At 30.2% G+C, this 15,962-nt stretch overlaps 3 protein-coding genes across 9 annotated transcripts; 2 read left to right on the top strand and 1 right to left on the bottom strand.

Annotated features, from left to right (window-relative positions):
• The first annotated feature begins 2,218 nt into the window (after nucleotides 1-2,218).
• On the top strand, nucleotides 2,219-5,735 carry LOC132942664 (sideroflexin-2). Of its 6 annotated transcripts, none has more exons than XM_061011240.1 (9): nucleotides 2,219-2,541; nucleotides 3,227-3,400; nucleotides 3,491-3,661; nucleotides 3,737-3,935; nucleotides 3,995-4,120; nucleotides 4,198-4,264; nucleotides 4,341-4,443; nucleotides 4,586-4,633; nucleotides 4,691-5,735. In XM_061011240.1, exons 2-9 carry the CDS (start codon nucleotides 3,249-3,251, stop codon nucleotides 4,797-4,799), a joined length of 975 nt encoding a protein of 324 aa, XP_060867223.1. In that variant the 5' UTR covers nucleotides 2,219-2,541; nucleotides 3,227-3,248; the 3' UTR covers nucleotides 4,800-5,735. The 6 variants fall into 6 exon arrangements, with proteins under 6 accessions (XP_060867223.1, XP_060867229.1, XP_060867228.1 ...); XM_061011246.1 differs by lacking the exon at nucleotides 2,219-2,541 and adding an exon at nucleotides 2,705-2,725; XM_061011245.1 differs by lacking the exon at nucleotides 2,219-2,541 and adding an exon at nucleotides 2,739-3,112.
• A 1,154-nt stretch (nucleotides 5,736-6,889) lies between these two features.
• On the top strand, nucleotides 6,890-10,501 carry LOC132942661 (actin-interacting protein 1). Of its 2 annotated transcripts, XM_061011238.1 has the most exons (15): nucleotides 6,890-7,174; nucleotides 7,252-7,373; nucleotides 7,448-7,538; nucleotides 7,602-7,749; nucleotides 7,834-8,014; nucleotides 8,093-8,248; nucleotides 8,322-8,450; nucleotides 8,511-8,615; nucleotides 8,967-9,069; nucleotides 9,198-9,412; nucleotides 9,477-9,596; nucleotides 9,674-9,838; nucleotides 9,998-10,148; nucleotides 10,230-10,343; nucleotides 10,426-10,501. In XM_061011238.1, the coding sequence occupies exons 1-14, from the start codon at nucleotides 7,159-7,161 to the stop codon at nucleotides 10,337-10,339; spliced, it is 1,812 nt and encodes a 603-aa protein (XP_060867221.1). In that variant the 5' UTR covers nucleotides 6,890-7,158; the 3' UTR covers nucleotides 10,340-10,343; nucleotides 10,426-10,501. The 2 variants fall into 2 exon arrangements, with proteins under 2 accessions (XP_060867221.1, XP_060867220.1); XM_061011237.1 differs by lacking the exon at nucleotides 10,426-10,501 and having other exon boundaries at nucleotides 10,230-10,399.
• Nucleotides 10,502-10,606: 105 nt separating this feature from the next.
• On the bottom strand, nucleotides 10,607-15,778 carry LOC132942663 (cyclin-dependent kinase 20-like). Its single transcript, XM_061011239.1, has 5 exons — nucleotides 15,517-15,778; nucleotides 14,876-15,064; nucleotides 12,942-13,199; nucleotides 11,181-11,408; nucleotides 10,607-10,993 (listed from the first exon to the last, which is right to left on the bottom strand). Exons 1-5 carry the CDS (start codon nucleotides 15,691-15,693, stop codon nucleotides 10,823-10,825), a joined length of 1,023 nt encoding a protein of 340 aa, XP_060867222.1. The 5' UTR covers nucleotides 15,694-15,778; the 3' UTR covers nucleotides 10,607-10,822.
• Between the last annotated feature and the right edge of the window lie 184 nt (nucleotides 15,779-15,962).

Genomic DNA, 15,962 nt, shown 5'->3' with positions numbered 1-15,962 from the left:
TATCAGAATGTTTACCGGGATCTATATTTTGTCAGCATAGCGTTTTTATTTACCGTCTGGTCCCACAGCCATATAGATAGGTCTGGCAACCATAGATAACATATAGAGCTGGCAACTCGACAGTCTGTGTTTGTACGACGTGGTCGGAGTGTGCTGTTTTTGTATACAGCATATGGGGGGGGGGAATGCCAAGTGGCGCTATCTACATTCATAGTATAGCTTTCTAAGTATTATACATTTACTATTTTGGCGGGATAGATGGCGAAACAATCATATACAAGCTATTATGGGAGATATAATAATATAATAATAATGTAATAATATTATATACCAATCTAAAATTATTAAATATAAATATTAAAAATTATTTGTGCATCCAATTTATGATAAAATTAATTGATAATATACAAGACATACAGTTTGTTTAGTACTTTAGTTTCTAGCTGTTGAAAATAATTCATTTCACAATGCCTAGAGTATGATCAATATATAAAGAAAAAAATGATCTAACACTTTTTAGAGTGTCGATCAATAGTGTTAGAGCACAAAGATGGCAAGATGTTTTTGGTACTCAAAAAATATTAGTTCCCGGTGAAGCTTTTTTTAAAACCGTTACGTCACAATCTATAATGATAACGCGTCTGGTTCCAAACAAACCGTTATCACGGTTCATTCCATACAAATACCATGCATTGCCCGTTTTTCATAAAAAAAAATTTAATTTTACTTATTTATTTACTGCATAGTGTTAGAATTTGTTTGTATTTAACTTTTAATAAGAATAACACATAAAATCTTTAAAATGTACATACTTATATTTTTTAGGTACTTTAAAACACGGCATCGGAAAAACGGGAATTTACGCAAAATCTGTTTTTGAGAAAATCGATTTTGGTTTTTGGTGCAACTCTAAAACAAATGACCATAGGTACATGACATTTTGACTGAATATTTATTTTAAAGTTTTCTATACGCCATAATATTTTCCAAATATTTTGACTTATTTTAAGCCGTTTACGGACATTTTCAGTTTCCGTTTTTTTTAGTTTTTATTTCTATAAATATCAATAAAATTTTATTTGTTGGTTACAAAAACTTTAAAATTTAATAGAAGACTCCTAGGTAGTTGTTTCAAAGGCAGATGAAATTAAAAATCCAGTCACAATTTTTGAAGTGAAACTAGTTGGTACTTTGGGGGGTCAAAAGGAAAAATTTCCCAGTCATTTTCAAAAGCTGCTTGAAAAACAAAAGAAAAATTAAGAAAAAACGGGATTTTTTACGCAAAATCTGTTTTTGAGAAAATCGATTTTGGTTTTTGGTGTAATTCTAAAACAAATGACCGTAAGTACATGAAATTTTGACTGAACATTTATATTTAGCATGTTCTATACACCATAATATTTTGACTTAATTTGAGCTGTTTACGGACATTTTCAGTTTCCATTTTTTTTAGTTTTTTTTTCTATAAATATCAATAAAATTTTATCTGTTTGAGTAAAAAAGCTTGAAAATTTAATAAAAAGCTCCTAGGTTATTGTTTCAAAGGCAGATAAAAAAAATTAAAAATCCATAGTCACAATTTTTTTTATAAGCATCTAAAGTTCAAATATTGACAAAATACGTAAAAAGACGAAAATTAGCAAAATATTTTGAGTTAATTTGACTTTCTTGTAGACATTTTTTTTTTATAAAGGTAGACAAACTTATGGATAATCTTGTATTACATGTTCAAATCTTAGATTTAAAAAGAAAAATTTTTATGAATTCTCAACCCAAAATAATTTGCTAATTTTCATCATTTTTACGTATTTTGTCAATATTTGAACTTTAGATGCTTATAAAAAAAATTGTGACCAAAGATTTTTAATTTTTTTCTCAACTCAACTAAAACCACGGACTAAGATATAATGGACTGGAAACGAGCAGTTTATTATGGTGACGAATTTGGGGGGGTCTCTGTGTGTTCCTGGAGTTCACAGCGCCCTCTGCATTTAACACGGACTAAGATACAAATTGTGTTGCCAAATAAAACCACCGGTAGCGCTGAAAACTTCAAGAACTGTGTTCTTATCAGCTGAGTGACACCTTTTCGTGGCCATCCTCCGACCCCCGCCGACCATGTCGTTTCCAGTCCATTATAATAGCTTAGTCCGTGATTAAAACGTACTCTACTCATATTCTAATCACATTCGAACGCACCCCCGGCTACCATAGATATTAAAGGTCTATGATACCAATTACCACGTATGTACCGGAAGAGTACCGGAAAACAATAACACAACGCGCTTGTTTATGAATTGATGTATTTACTATTCTACTATTTAATGATAAAGGTTATAGACGTTGCGGCGGTGCGATACAACCATAGACAAGTATATAGATACAACCTTAATAGCTACTATCGCCGTCACGACTCACGAGTCTATTTGTGAATAATACATAAAAATAAAAACGTTATAAATATCAGAGGAGACGTGCGATTCGGAAAACAGTATACAGGAGAATCGGACGGACATAAATAATATTTGTCAAAACTCAAAGGTAATAATAATAATAATATATGACGTGCGATGAGCTGCAGCTGTCACAGTGCCACCACGAGCCCTACTCACATATTATTATGAAAAAGCTATAGCCGAGTTAATTTTTGGTCAGAATTGCGTGTTTAATGATTATTTTATCATTTAGGTCATTGATTTAGCCATTCAGGATTCCGATTGATCGAGTTAGTAGTTAGTAGTTACGAGTTAATTATTCATTCATCATTGTCCATTCGTCTGGGATTTTAATAACTTAATATTTACATATTACATCAATACATTCCACGATGTTAATTCGATCAAATTTATTCTACGAGTTTTACATTTGTTTTTAGTCAAACCGTACGTCTAAGACTCGTCATTATTATCATACATTACATAACGTACAATTATGATTGTTTTGGTAGTCTGAAACTCTGAAACACAATCGACGTTAATTATAGTTAAGGACATTGGTACCTACTTGTAAATATTTTAAAATACACGTCATACCGACCTACACAATTTTATTTTGAACATTTTTAGACAACAGTTAACAGTTATTTATTCTGATGTTCTGTTTGGTTTGTTAGGTATTGTTTATTTGCACTTTGGTAATGATTTAATAATTAATGAGTTGAGTGAGTTTTTGGCTCTTTTAAAAAATCAATTAAATATATTTGCTGTTTTTTTTCAATATTATTTAGTAAAGAAAATATACATTATACAATGAACACGCCATTTGAAATGGAAAAATGTCCTTGGGATCAGAGTACTTATGTCGGACGGTGGCATTATTACTTTTGGGTGACAAACCCTATGTTATGTTTAAAAACCGATCAAGAGCTTGAAGAAGCCAAGTCTTTACGTTCATCCTATTTGTAAGTAGTAATGAAGAATAATAGTATTAGTATAATATATGACTTATTTAAAAACTTAATTGAATTTTTAAATTTTTAAAATTTTTACAGAAATGGTACACTTCCACCTGGGACAACTACTGAACAACTGTTAGCTGCTAAACAGATCTATGAAAGTTCATTTCACCCAGATACTGGACAAAAACAAAATGTATTTGGTCGAATGTGCTTTCAAGTCCCCGGGGGTATGGCTATTACTGGAGCAATGTTGTCTTTTTATAAGTATGACATTATTAAAGTTTAAAATTATGTAATGTATAGGTATTTGATATTTATTTCACTTTGTTAATTTACTAGGACAGTTCCGGCTGTTGTGTTTTGGCAATGGATTAATCAGTCGTTCAATGCTCTAGTCAACTATACCAATCGAAATGCTAACTCTCCTTTGAGCCAAACTCAAATGGGCACAGCTTATGGTTCAGCAACAATAGCTGCATGTGTAACATCCATAAAATTCAAACAATATCTGACAAACAACGCTTCACCCTTTTTTCAAGTAAATTATCAATAATTTGTCAAACTGTTGAAATGTTCCTAATTTGATCAGTAATTTAGAGATATGTTCCATTTGCCGCGGTTGCGGCAGCCAATTGTGTGAACATACCATTGATGCGTCAGACTGAATTATTAAAAGGTGTAGATGTTTATGATGCAGATAAAAATAGAGTTGGATGTTCTAAGGTAACACATTGGACCCTAAAATTATATTTAAATTACTTATTATCAAAATACAATTTAAAAATATTGGTTGCTTTTAGTTAGCTGCTGCTAAAGGAATATCTCAAGTAATAGTATCAAGAATTGTTATGTGTGCACCTGGAATGGGTAATTCAATAAATATTTATAATTTTAAAAATGTATTTTTATTAAATTAAAGTATATTTATGTTTATTATTTTTAGTATTACTGCCTGTCATAATGGAAAAACTTGAAAACAAAAGTACATGGTTCAAGCGTAATACATGGATCCATGCTCCATTCCAAACACTTGCTGTTGGTTGTTTGTAAGTATTATATTTTTACATAGAACTATCCATATAAACTTATCAAATTATAATTATATTATATGTATAACATAATATATCTAACATTTATACTTGTTGGAACATGCAAATTTGACTAAATATGATTTTTTTTTATTTTCAGTCTGATTGGTATGGTGCCAACTGCGTGTGCGTTATTTCCTCAGTTCAGGTATATGATTGAAAGTAGTTTATGTTTTTTATGTTCAACCATTATGTCTTTTTTCAGCTCCATTAAATTAAGTACATTGGAGAAATACGAGAATACTGCATACTGTGACATAGTGAGCAACTGCAAGGACCCACCAGCTATCGTGTACTCCAATAAAGGACTTTAAAATTACAATCTCATTTACTGATAGTATCTTTAAAAATTTAATTATTTAATTTATCTGTTTATTATGGAAAAGTTTTTAAAAAATCAGTTTTGTTCAACAATTAGGGTGCATATAATCTAGTATAATCAAGACAATTACTGGCTACTAAAATTTGGTGTGTTAGAACTTTGGAATAATTTTGATTATACTGGATAGTTGATAAGTACTTAATGTACTTTAAATGGTAGTGTTATATACTGCTAATTTGACGAACAAATTATTGAGAGAAAATATTTGTTTTCACTGACAGGTCAAAATAAGAACATAGAAATGTCGACATGTATCCTTTATTTTTATTTTTTAAATTCAAGCACCTAATTGATGATCTTGTTTTTAATCTCATTTTGTTTTTACTGACATATTTATTTACATAATAATTGTCTAATTAGTATCTCATTTTTTTCCAAACAACGAAAATTTAATTATATATTTTTCTGCTTGACCTATGTAATTTATTGATAAAAACTAAATGTAATAACTAATTTATATGTACCAAGTGCTTCCAATAAATATAAAATGCATAGTTAAGGAAGTACAATGAAAAACGTTGTAAGTCATAAGTTGTTTAACATGATTATTAGAATCAAATGATCGTAATTATAATCATTATTACAGTTTAGAAAAAAACTCGTAAGTAATAATTTATCGCTATACACCTATTTATAAGTATTTAAGATCTGATTGTCTAATATTGTTCCCTTTTATGAACCCTTATATTATATCTAAATTTTATGAACTGTATAATAATAAGCTTTAAGCATCACTATATAGTATTCAACTAAATGGTCCAATACTTATTGTATGATAATTATTTAAATGAGCAATATATTTGTACGTTTGTAACGTTTAGCAATTACATTACTAATATAATAAAATATCTGATACTATTATTAGTTATTACTATCTCATTTAACATAACAAAATAATTTTTCTTTGTATTGCGCTTTGCATGTTTGTAACACAAATTAACATTCAGATTCAACATGTTACGTTGACTGTGATTTATTAAGCAATTTTGAACTGTTTTTTAATTCTAATATTACAAAATGTTTACTCGCTAGAAAATTTTTTATTAAAAATAAACTTGCAACGGAATGCGGACAATTTAGTTATGCCATATTACGCGATCGGGTGATTGTAATACAAGTCTGAGAGAACAAAATATGCGGATGTGGTGTCAAACTCATTGAAGTTAATCTTCAGAATTCAGATTATTTAAGAATTTATAGTATCTACTATCCCGTATCATGTAGATAGTAGATACAACGTGATTCCACCAAAATAATTAATATTTAGTAACCAGTAACTATTTATTAGTATCGAATTTTCATAGTGATTGTCACCACGGTTTAAGATATATCTACAACCGCGATTGTCACTGATTGATATTAACCATATTCTATACTAATTGGTATATTTGTCAGTTGGAAATTGGAACACAGAATAAATAAATTATTGGAAGTGTAAAACCATAATTAAAGTTAGGTAATATTATTGATTATTATAATATATTTCATCATGCCTCTAACCAAATAAACCAATATTTAAAATTACTTATATATAAAGTATTAACCAAAAGTCCAAAAACCATAGTAGTATCACAGAATACTATAGTAATTACTATCATAATATTATAAGGAACCCATCGACCATGATTCCGGCCCGGCCGACGCATATGATAAGAATGATTAACTTGCGAGTATTTATTGTTGTGCCATTGCAGAAACATCCAAGATAAGAAATCAATAAATTAGCGAGCTACAATCTCTGAACACTACAGTTGTGCAGTCTTGTGCTTTCAAGATCAAAGGAATGCAACTTTCCCTACACGGCGACACACACCGTAAAATTATATCCTTTGCAGTCGTTGCGTTATGGCCACAATTAAATCATAGAACAATATAACTAATTAAATTAAGTCTGCATCGCGACAAACAATAATAATTTATCATCGTTTTGAAATTACACGAAATAAATTATTTGCTATTCCTTATATGGTAATCCTGGTCGACTCGGTACAGTTATCTTTATAATAATAATATGCTTATCATCATCATTCAGAGTTCAGACGTATCAGGTTTCTGTAGTCTGCGAGAGAAAAAGAGTTGCACATTTACATTTTATACACTAAATACCTTACGAACAACAAACAGCCCCGCCGCATCGTTATTATATAGTTTTATTATTATTATTCTGTTTTCTCATTTTTCTTCACTTAATAGGTCCGTCACCACTAGAAATCTGTGTCAACTCATCATTTATTGATTTATTAAGTATTAGTGCTTAATTATTTTTACTTACTACAGTATCATTATACACAATGTCCTATTCTAACAGTGAGTCATCTGCACAAATAATCATCGTAATTGATAGATTTTTGGTAACAAAATATAATTTTGCTGTTTAATTATAGAGTACATATACTCAACACTACCACGTACGCAAAGAGGGCAGCCGATTGTTTTGGGCGGCGATCCTAAGGGAAAAAATTTTCTCTATACAAATGGTAACAGTGTCATTATACGTGACATTGAGGTGAGCCTGTGTATTTTGTTTATTGTCAATAAACGGTTAATTAATTTGTTTCGTTTGTTTCACTTATTGTCAAGAACCCGGCTATATCGGATGTGTACACTGAACACTCCTGTGCTGTAAATGTTGCCAAGTATTCCCCAAGTGGATTTTACATTGCATCTGGTGGTACGAGGTCAAATATATTTAAAAAAAATAAAACATTAGACCAATAAAATTTAATAATTACAGATCAATCAGGCAAAGTAAGGATTTGGGATACTGTGAATAAGGAACACATACTAAAAAATGAGTTTCATCCATTTGGAGGGCCAATTAAAGACATTTCTTGGTCTCCAGACAATCAACGGATGGTAGTTGTTGGTGAAGGCCGAGAGAGGTACATGGGATTATTTAACTTTTTATGCTTTTATGGATTTTTGTTTAGTATTTCCTCAAATATATTATACAATTTTTTTTATAGATTTGGTCATGTATTTATGTCAGAAACTGGTACCTCAGTTGGTGAAATAACGGGTCAGTCTAAACCAATTAATTCATGTGATTTTCGGCCTAGTCGTCCATTTAGAATTGTGACTGGTAGTGAAGATAACACAATTGGTGTTTTTGAAGGTCCACCATTCAAGTTCAAGATGACCAAACAAGTAAATTTTATCTTTACTTAACTTGAAATATTTTATTGGAATAAAGTCTAACTAATTCTTTAACTTTGTACATTACAGGATCACTCAAGATTTGTTCAAGCAGTACGTTTCTCACCCAATGGTAATTTCTTCGCATCAGCAGGTTTTGATGGTAAAGTGTTCTTATATGAAGGTACTAATGCTGATCTTGTGTCTGAAATTGGTAGTCCAGCGCACAAAGGAGGAGTTTATGGAGTAAGAAACTCTCAACATTAAAAAAAAAATGTATATTTAACAATTTTTTTTACATAACATTTAAAAATGTTAGGTTGCTTGGAGTGCAGACAGTACACGTCTATTAACGTCTTCTGGTGATAAAACTTGTAAGCTATGGGATGTAGAAACAAAATCTGTTATTAGTGAATTTGTGATAGGGAACCAAGTAGAGGATCAACAGGTTTGAGATTTTTTTATTGGATAATTTATTAAGATAATATTTTTTTGTATATTTTAATAGGTTTCTTGTTTGTGGCAAGGAAATTATTTATTAACCGTCTCTCTTAATGGCTTTATTACTTACCTAGATGTCAACAATCCTGAGAAACCCATACGAATCATTAAGGTAATTCAAATTACCATTTATAATGTTTAAAGGTAGTAATTTTCCATAAAAAAAGATCAAGACATTGGATGTTTTTTTATTAATTAAAATTTTAACTTATGTTCTAAAAGTATTATTATTTTCTTCAATACGTTTAATATATAAAATAAATTACATTCAATATAATTTTATACTAAGATAATTTTTTTTTAATGAAAATATTTTTAATTTAATAGTGTTAAAATTAAATTAACATATTACAATTTCTAGTAGTTATATAATATTAAAATACATAATGTAGTTGAGCAATCATAGATTTAAGAGAGCTAAAATAGAATAAGTACACTTATCATAATTATAATTATTATTTAGGGTCATAATAAACCAATTACAGTATTGGCACTGAGTCCAGATCGTAGTACTATTTATACTGGTTCCCATGATGGCTATATTACAAACTGGAATGCTGCAAACGGTAACTATTGAGATTATAAACTTTTTAAAATTTTGACTAGACAATAATATGTTTGAAAAGTTTTATTTTGTTATTTCTTCCAGTTGAGAAAAATTTAATAGTTATTAATTTCTGTTAAATATAATTAGGTGAAAATGACAGAGTAAAAGGCGTTGGTCATGGAAATCAAATCAATGGAATGAAACTGGATAATGATTATTTGTATACATGTGGAATTGATGACAGCCTTAGACAAGTTGACGTTAAATCCAATTTGTACACAGACTTGCAAGTTAAACTAAATGCTCAACCAAGGGGAATGGACTTTAACAGTAATGTGATCGTCACGGTTACGATTAAAGAGGTTATACAGAACATATTAATGAGCATAATAATAGTATTTATAATATAAACATTTTATATGTTAGATAATAGTATTAAAAAACGAAAAAAAAGTATTTAATTTGCCTGTGGACTATGAACCTTCTGCTGTTGCTGTTAGTCCAGGCGCTGGTTATGTTGCTGTCGGGGGAGCTTTGGATAATAAAGTATGTGTACATAACAACTTCAAATTACATACACAACACACAATGTTCGTCATGGTTTAATTGATAAGTAATCCTAGGTGCACGTATACAAAATTAATGAATCCACTTACACTTTGGAATTTGTCGCGGAGTGTGATCATTTAGGACCAATTACAGACTGTTCATTTTCACCTGATGGAGAGTACTTGGTAGCAAGTGATGCGAACAGAAAAGTCATTTTATATAAAGTGCCCGAATTCAATGTAAGTAAAGTGAATACCTTAAATCTGAAATAGCCACTATATTATTTATTTTGATTTTATTGTTTACTTTACAATTGGATAGTCGGTAAGAAATATAATATAATATTGTTTTTTAATTGATTTTCAATAATTTTATATCTTGTTTTTTTTATACTTTAGCTGGCACATAAACAAGATTGGGGCTTCCATCTTGCACGTGTTAACAGTGTGGCCTGGTCACCAAATTCAAAACAAGTAGCCAGTGGAAGTTTGGACACTACTATCATTGTATGGAGCGTTACTTCACCAAACAAACATACAATAATAAAAAGTCAGTATTAAAGCTTTTAGTTCACATCTGGCTTGTGATGTTATTAAATAAGATGATATATATATTTTATTTTTATTCTAGATGCTCATCCACAAAGTCAAATTACACGTGTACTGTGGTTGGATGATGAAACTATAGTGTCGGTCGGACAAGACTGCAATACAAAAATCTGGAATGTTACGCCCATTTAATCTGGTACTACAAGTTAAAAGTCTAAAATTATTAAAATATATTATATATATCTATTTAACTATTTATTTTTATTTATTTATTTTAGAATTGTTAATTAACCAATAGATATTTTTTTTAATGAAGTAAAATCCAAAAATGAAAAAATTGCACTCACAGTTAAATGGTGTCCTATTATTATTAAATAACAATTAGGTTTATGTTTTTGCCAATATTATAGATTTCAATCAATGAAAAATATATTATATTTATTTATTTTTTCAGAAGTGTTTATTTATTATTATTAACCATTTTATTTTTTATTTTTTAGTTTTCTTATTTCTTTCTATATTTTAATAAATAATTTGCATTTATATTTTTCTAATGTGTAATAAATAATAATGTGTAATAATAAAATAATAACTACTCTGAAATGATTTTTTTTTTTAGTTTTAATATATTAATTTAATGTTCCAAAAAAAAACATTATGTAGGCAATTACAAACTTACAACGTCTCATCAAGTATTGTATATAAACAACTAAAATTTTTATCCAAACTTTCAATCACTTCGGTTGGTTTGGGTAAAAGTTTTTGTCTATGATCTTTTGGTGGTTTTGGCATTAGATGTTCTAAACATGGCAACGGTTCGTTAAAAAAATAAGGATGCAGTAACGCCTAGAAAAATTAAAAATTAATTATATTAGTAATAGTATTTAATTTGTTAATTTACTATGGTACATACACTTCATTATAATTTAATGAAATAGACATTTTGTTTTACAAAATTCTTGATTAGTTTAAATTAAAACAGTTTAATACTAAAATAGTACCTAATTTGAAAGAAAAAATAATTGATAAGTACCTCTTGTGCATTTAATCTTTTACCAGCGTTGTATAAAATTAATTTTCCCACTAGATCAACTAACAATTCATCAATATCAGGCAACAATACATTTGTTGGTACTGGATTACAGTGTGTAAACTTCAGTTTATTATAATCTGGCATTTCATTCCTATTTGGCCATGTTTCGTCGGTTGGAGTCCCTAAATTATGTACAACGATTGCAATCTGTTCCATGTCAGAATCTCCCTAAAATTGTAATAAATGTTAATAAAATTTTATGTTTAGCCAACAGAAAACTACTGATAAGAGTTAAATGATTTGAAAAAATTACATTGAGATACACAAGTCAAAAATAACTGACCTCATCAACCAGTGGCAGCTCGCGGGGTTCACAGGATGTGGAGCATAAATATTTAAACCCCTCCTCTCTAATTCCTGATGATTTTAAAATTATAATTTATTTATTCACTGGTGAAAATTATTAAAAGAAAAATATTAAGAGGGTGCTACACCCGCATGTGTTATTTATGTCTTACAAACGCACTACATAGTAAATTGTATGCTCAGCAGATCATATTTAGCAAATTGTCTATGCATTTTAAAATACTCATAACTTGCTTTAAAATTAAAATCTAAAAAAAAAAGATGATAATTTTATCTTTAAATTGTATAAGAGGTCAATTCACTCATTTTTAAACTAACATGCGAGTGTAGCGCTCTATGAAATACAATATATTAATATACTCATGCCTTATATAGGTTGTCACGTAAGGATTTACTCATGTCTCCTGAGATAATAAATAAATCATAAATCTGTTTTGTTTATTAGACTCACAGATTTGATTTTTTAATTTAATTTAATTTGTTGGTAAAAAAGTTAAAAAAAATTATTTTTCTATTTTTGAAACAATTGATGATAGCCATTTTATAGTTTATTTTTGAGAACATTTTAACTTATTTTCATTAATCTCGTGATTTTTATTCATTTTTTTAGTGTATAGGTAAGTAAAACGCCAAAAAACCAGTTTCTGTTCGGCAGTGAGTCCTCTACGGCTAATGGGTATATCACACCTTATACAGTTATATCCTAATATCCTATAAACAATTAACAAAAACATAATATAGTCTTAAACTCTTAATAACATTATAAGTAATAATACAATTGTGTTTGAGTAGTATTATGTGCGAATTGTGTCTAATTGTTTTCAATTTTCATATTCAAACATATTATAATATTATAATTACATGAACAAAATGACGATAAGACCTAAGACGGCCAGTAATATTATCCCCAAGTAAAAATACAACTCTGGCACCGCCGTGTAATTCGTGCGAACGATTTTATACAGTAGATTGTGGCACAGTGGTTATTTTGTGCTCGCCACGAATATTAAAAATCGTATTACACAATTGATCACTTGAAACGTCGCGTCCGCTACCATTTTATTTTATTTTTTTCGATAATTTACGATATATGTCTGTTATACTGATTCCGGCTATGATAATTATTAGATCTGATGATTGAATTTAATTTAAGTTCTTTCTTTTTATTCAAAATGTTGATTGGGGCACGTGCCCGTGTGCCCTTATATGCTCTCAGCACGAGCCGCCACTGTCATCAACATTATGTTATTGATTATAGTAAAATTTGTTTTAAAGAAAAATGCACATCTCGAAGAACTTTAAGGCATTGAATTCACAATAACCCCGGTACTTCCGGCTGTATGTGGTAATTGCAGTTTCAAGTGTTTGCAAAAAACAAACAATTAATCGTCTAACCGAGAATAAAGGTGTTTTCATTTGCATCTCTGCTAAAATGCAACCGACAGACCACATATCGATTGACTGGTCGTAGTGGACAGAGCCAAACAAGAGTTCGGGTGCTCGGTATCGGCGCGTCGCTACTTGGCCTGTGTAACATCGGTTGCTTTGATCATCGTCGGCTACATCGGTCGTCAGCAGCAGACGGCTCAAGCTAAAATCCGCTATTTTCAACACGCCTTCGGAACTTATCAGTAAATTCGCCGGTTTCAGATCCTAATAAACACGACAAGATTTTAAAACTAATATTGTATTGAGGACGTAGGCACGAAGAACGAGACGCGTAGAACATACAAATGATCGAAAATTCGAAACAAACTATGTGCACAGAGTGCACGCGGAATCTAGTATAGGAAAACACTGACATATATATATATATCTATGAAAATGAATTGTGTTATTAATTGTGTACAGTAATTGAGTCAATAGGTACATCGTACATAAACTTATACCCAAGGTTTTTTTTGGAACCCAAAATAAAATAATAAATGAAAAATAGTACAGGTATGGCATGAACCTAGACACCTATCGAATGACTAAAAAAAGGGCATAAGCGCCAAAAGTGTAAATATTACATATGTAGGTATCATTTGCGCCAATATAATATGACAAAAGCACTAGATATAAAAAAAAAAATTAAAAAAATTTTTTATCAATATTAATATTTTAATACCTATACCTATATAGGTAATATCAAAGTATTTAAAATCGTCAATATCTAAATAATATTGTGAAAAATTAAAATCGTGATACCAAAAGAATTATATAATAAATGGGTGTATAAATTAAAATAAATTAACTCTGCAGCGTCACTAGGTAGGTACATCGTGTAAATGCTCATCGCTGACACTATACGAACAGACAAATACATTGTATAAATCATTATTCATTGATTTATCAATCTATTCTAGCAGAATATTTTCTTTTGTACACCTCAATGACACATTGCCACTAGATTTTAGCTTAAACATCTATATTTTTGTTCATTAAACAGAATGCTATAAACGAAATCGTTTGTATAATTATTAACTAATAATTTTCGGTATAGCTAGCGCGAATCAGTGCCGTAACTAGACTATTCGAGGGCTGAGGTATGTGTGCAAACCACAATCTAACTGATCTAAGATAGGTAGTACAGTCGATGTGCAACCATACAATCTTAAATCGTGGTGCAAACTAAAAACTGAGGCCCTTTATTATCTTTATCTTTTTCAATAAATTTTACAAAAACTAATAAAAAAATCGGCAAACAAAAATGTGGAATCAAACATCAAAAAAGGTTAAATCATTTTTTTATAAACTTAAAAAAAAATGTTTATACCGATGTTTATGCATGAATTATTGTCTGCCGATTTTTTAATAATATTTTTAAATAATCTGGAATAATTTGGTGTTGGTGGCGAAAATCGCGCTAAAATCGGTTGATGGTAAAAATAAAAAGTTAATATTTTAATAATTTTAATATGAGTCATTACGCATTAGAACTTTTGAGGCCCTCCAATATATTATGAGGCCTGTGCCCTGCGCGATTCACACTCTGCACACCTGGGTTTTATTCAATTTATGATATTTGTTGGCATTTTTTAAAAGAAATTCCTTTAGAAGTTTATAACTTTAATTAAGTTAAGATTTAAACTATTACGATTAGAGGTACCTATATAAAATACTTTCAGTCCCGCACATTTATCTCCACTTTCCGGTATGTTTCAGTAATATTCAAATTTCAGTGTCGTATAGATTTGGAGTACCTACCCATATTGTATGATGTGAATTTTAATTATAATAAAAATAATCGTTAATTGTGTTACGGAAAATACAATATATAGGTAATTAAAAATAGGTACTGGAAAAAATGTATTATTTTTCCCGCGACTTTTCATATTGGCTATTACCCTGTGCACGATATTGGTGGCATGCATGTGCACTACACCGGCGAGGAGCATACGAGCGTAAGTTTTCAGATGAAAATCGTCGAGCCGTATGTCGTCATCGTACAACATCTCTGGCAAACCGGACGCCACGAACTCGAGTACCAAATACAAACTGAAACTGTGACAGAAATGATCCAACAACTTTACGACCTGAAAAACGGCAAATATTTTAGGTTCCTATTTTATTGCTTTATCTAAAGTACATTGCCGCGTAGGCGGAGTTTAGTCGAAATTTAACGGGAGGGGGGGGGGGCAATAAATATTTATGGTATTTATTTATGTAACATCGCATGTCCTCGATTATCAATGTTTTAAATATTTTTGTTCCATTATTGCCATAATTAATATCATAAATTAATTTTATAATTTTAATATTACTAATGTCGTGTAAATCAAAAACAATAAGAATCCAATTCATAGTAACAAAACGTTTTTCTAAAATCATAAGTTATAACTGCCATAGCATAACAATAATGGTGAAATTGTCTGGGCCCTGGATAGTTCGTAAATTATTATTCGAGGGAGACTGCCAAGCTCCACTCCACCAATCTCCGCCTACACCGATCGGCCATTGGCTGGTTTTTAATATTTATATAACAGACGTAATCGGAATCCAGCGCTTTCAGTGATTCGATTTCGCGCAGCAAGTTCTTTGACGCTTTGTCCGATGAACGTACGCACTTAATAGCCACTGTTTGACCAGTGGACCGTTCCATGGCTTGAACCACTTGTCCGTGAGTTCCTTCCCCGATCCGTTCCAAGATCTTATAACTTTCCATCGATGATTGAAATATTTAGATGTAACTATGAAGTCGCGTCGGATTGCACTATTAAAAATATATACAAGTCTTATAATGGCTGCAATGTTTGTACACAGCTATAGTGTAGGTACAACGATAATATTGTGTTTACTTCATATTATTATGGTTGGCACGGCAACATGCACCGACGAACGACCGTATTATTATTATTATTATTATTATTATTACTGTGTCGTTCTATTTTCATTCGATCAATTGAACAATTCCGAGTTTTCGGTAAAAGTACA

This window comes from Metopolophium dirhodum, chromosome 4 (assembly GCF_019925205.1).
Source record: "Metopolophium dirhodum isolate CAU chromosome 4, ASM1992520v1, whole genome shotgun sequence".
In the NCBI taxonomy this organism is placed as follows: Eukaryota; Metazoa; Arthropoda; class Insecta; order Hemiptera; family Aphididae; genus Metopolophium; species Metopolophium dirhodum.
The sequence above is the reverse complement of the archived record's forward strand: the minus strand, read 5'-3'. Positions and strand labels throughout refer to the sequence as shown.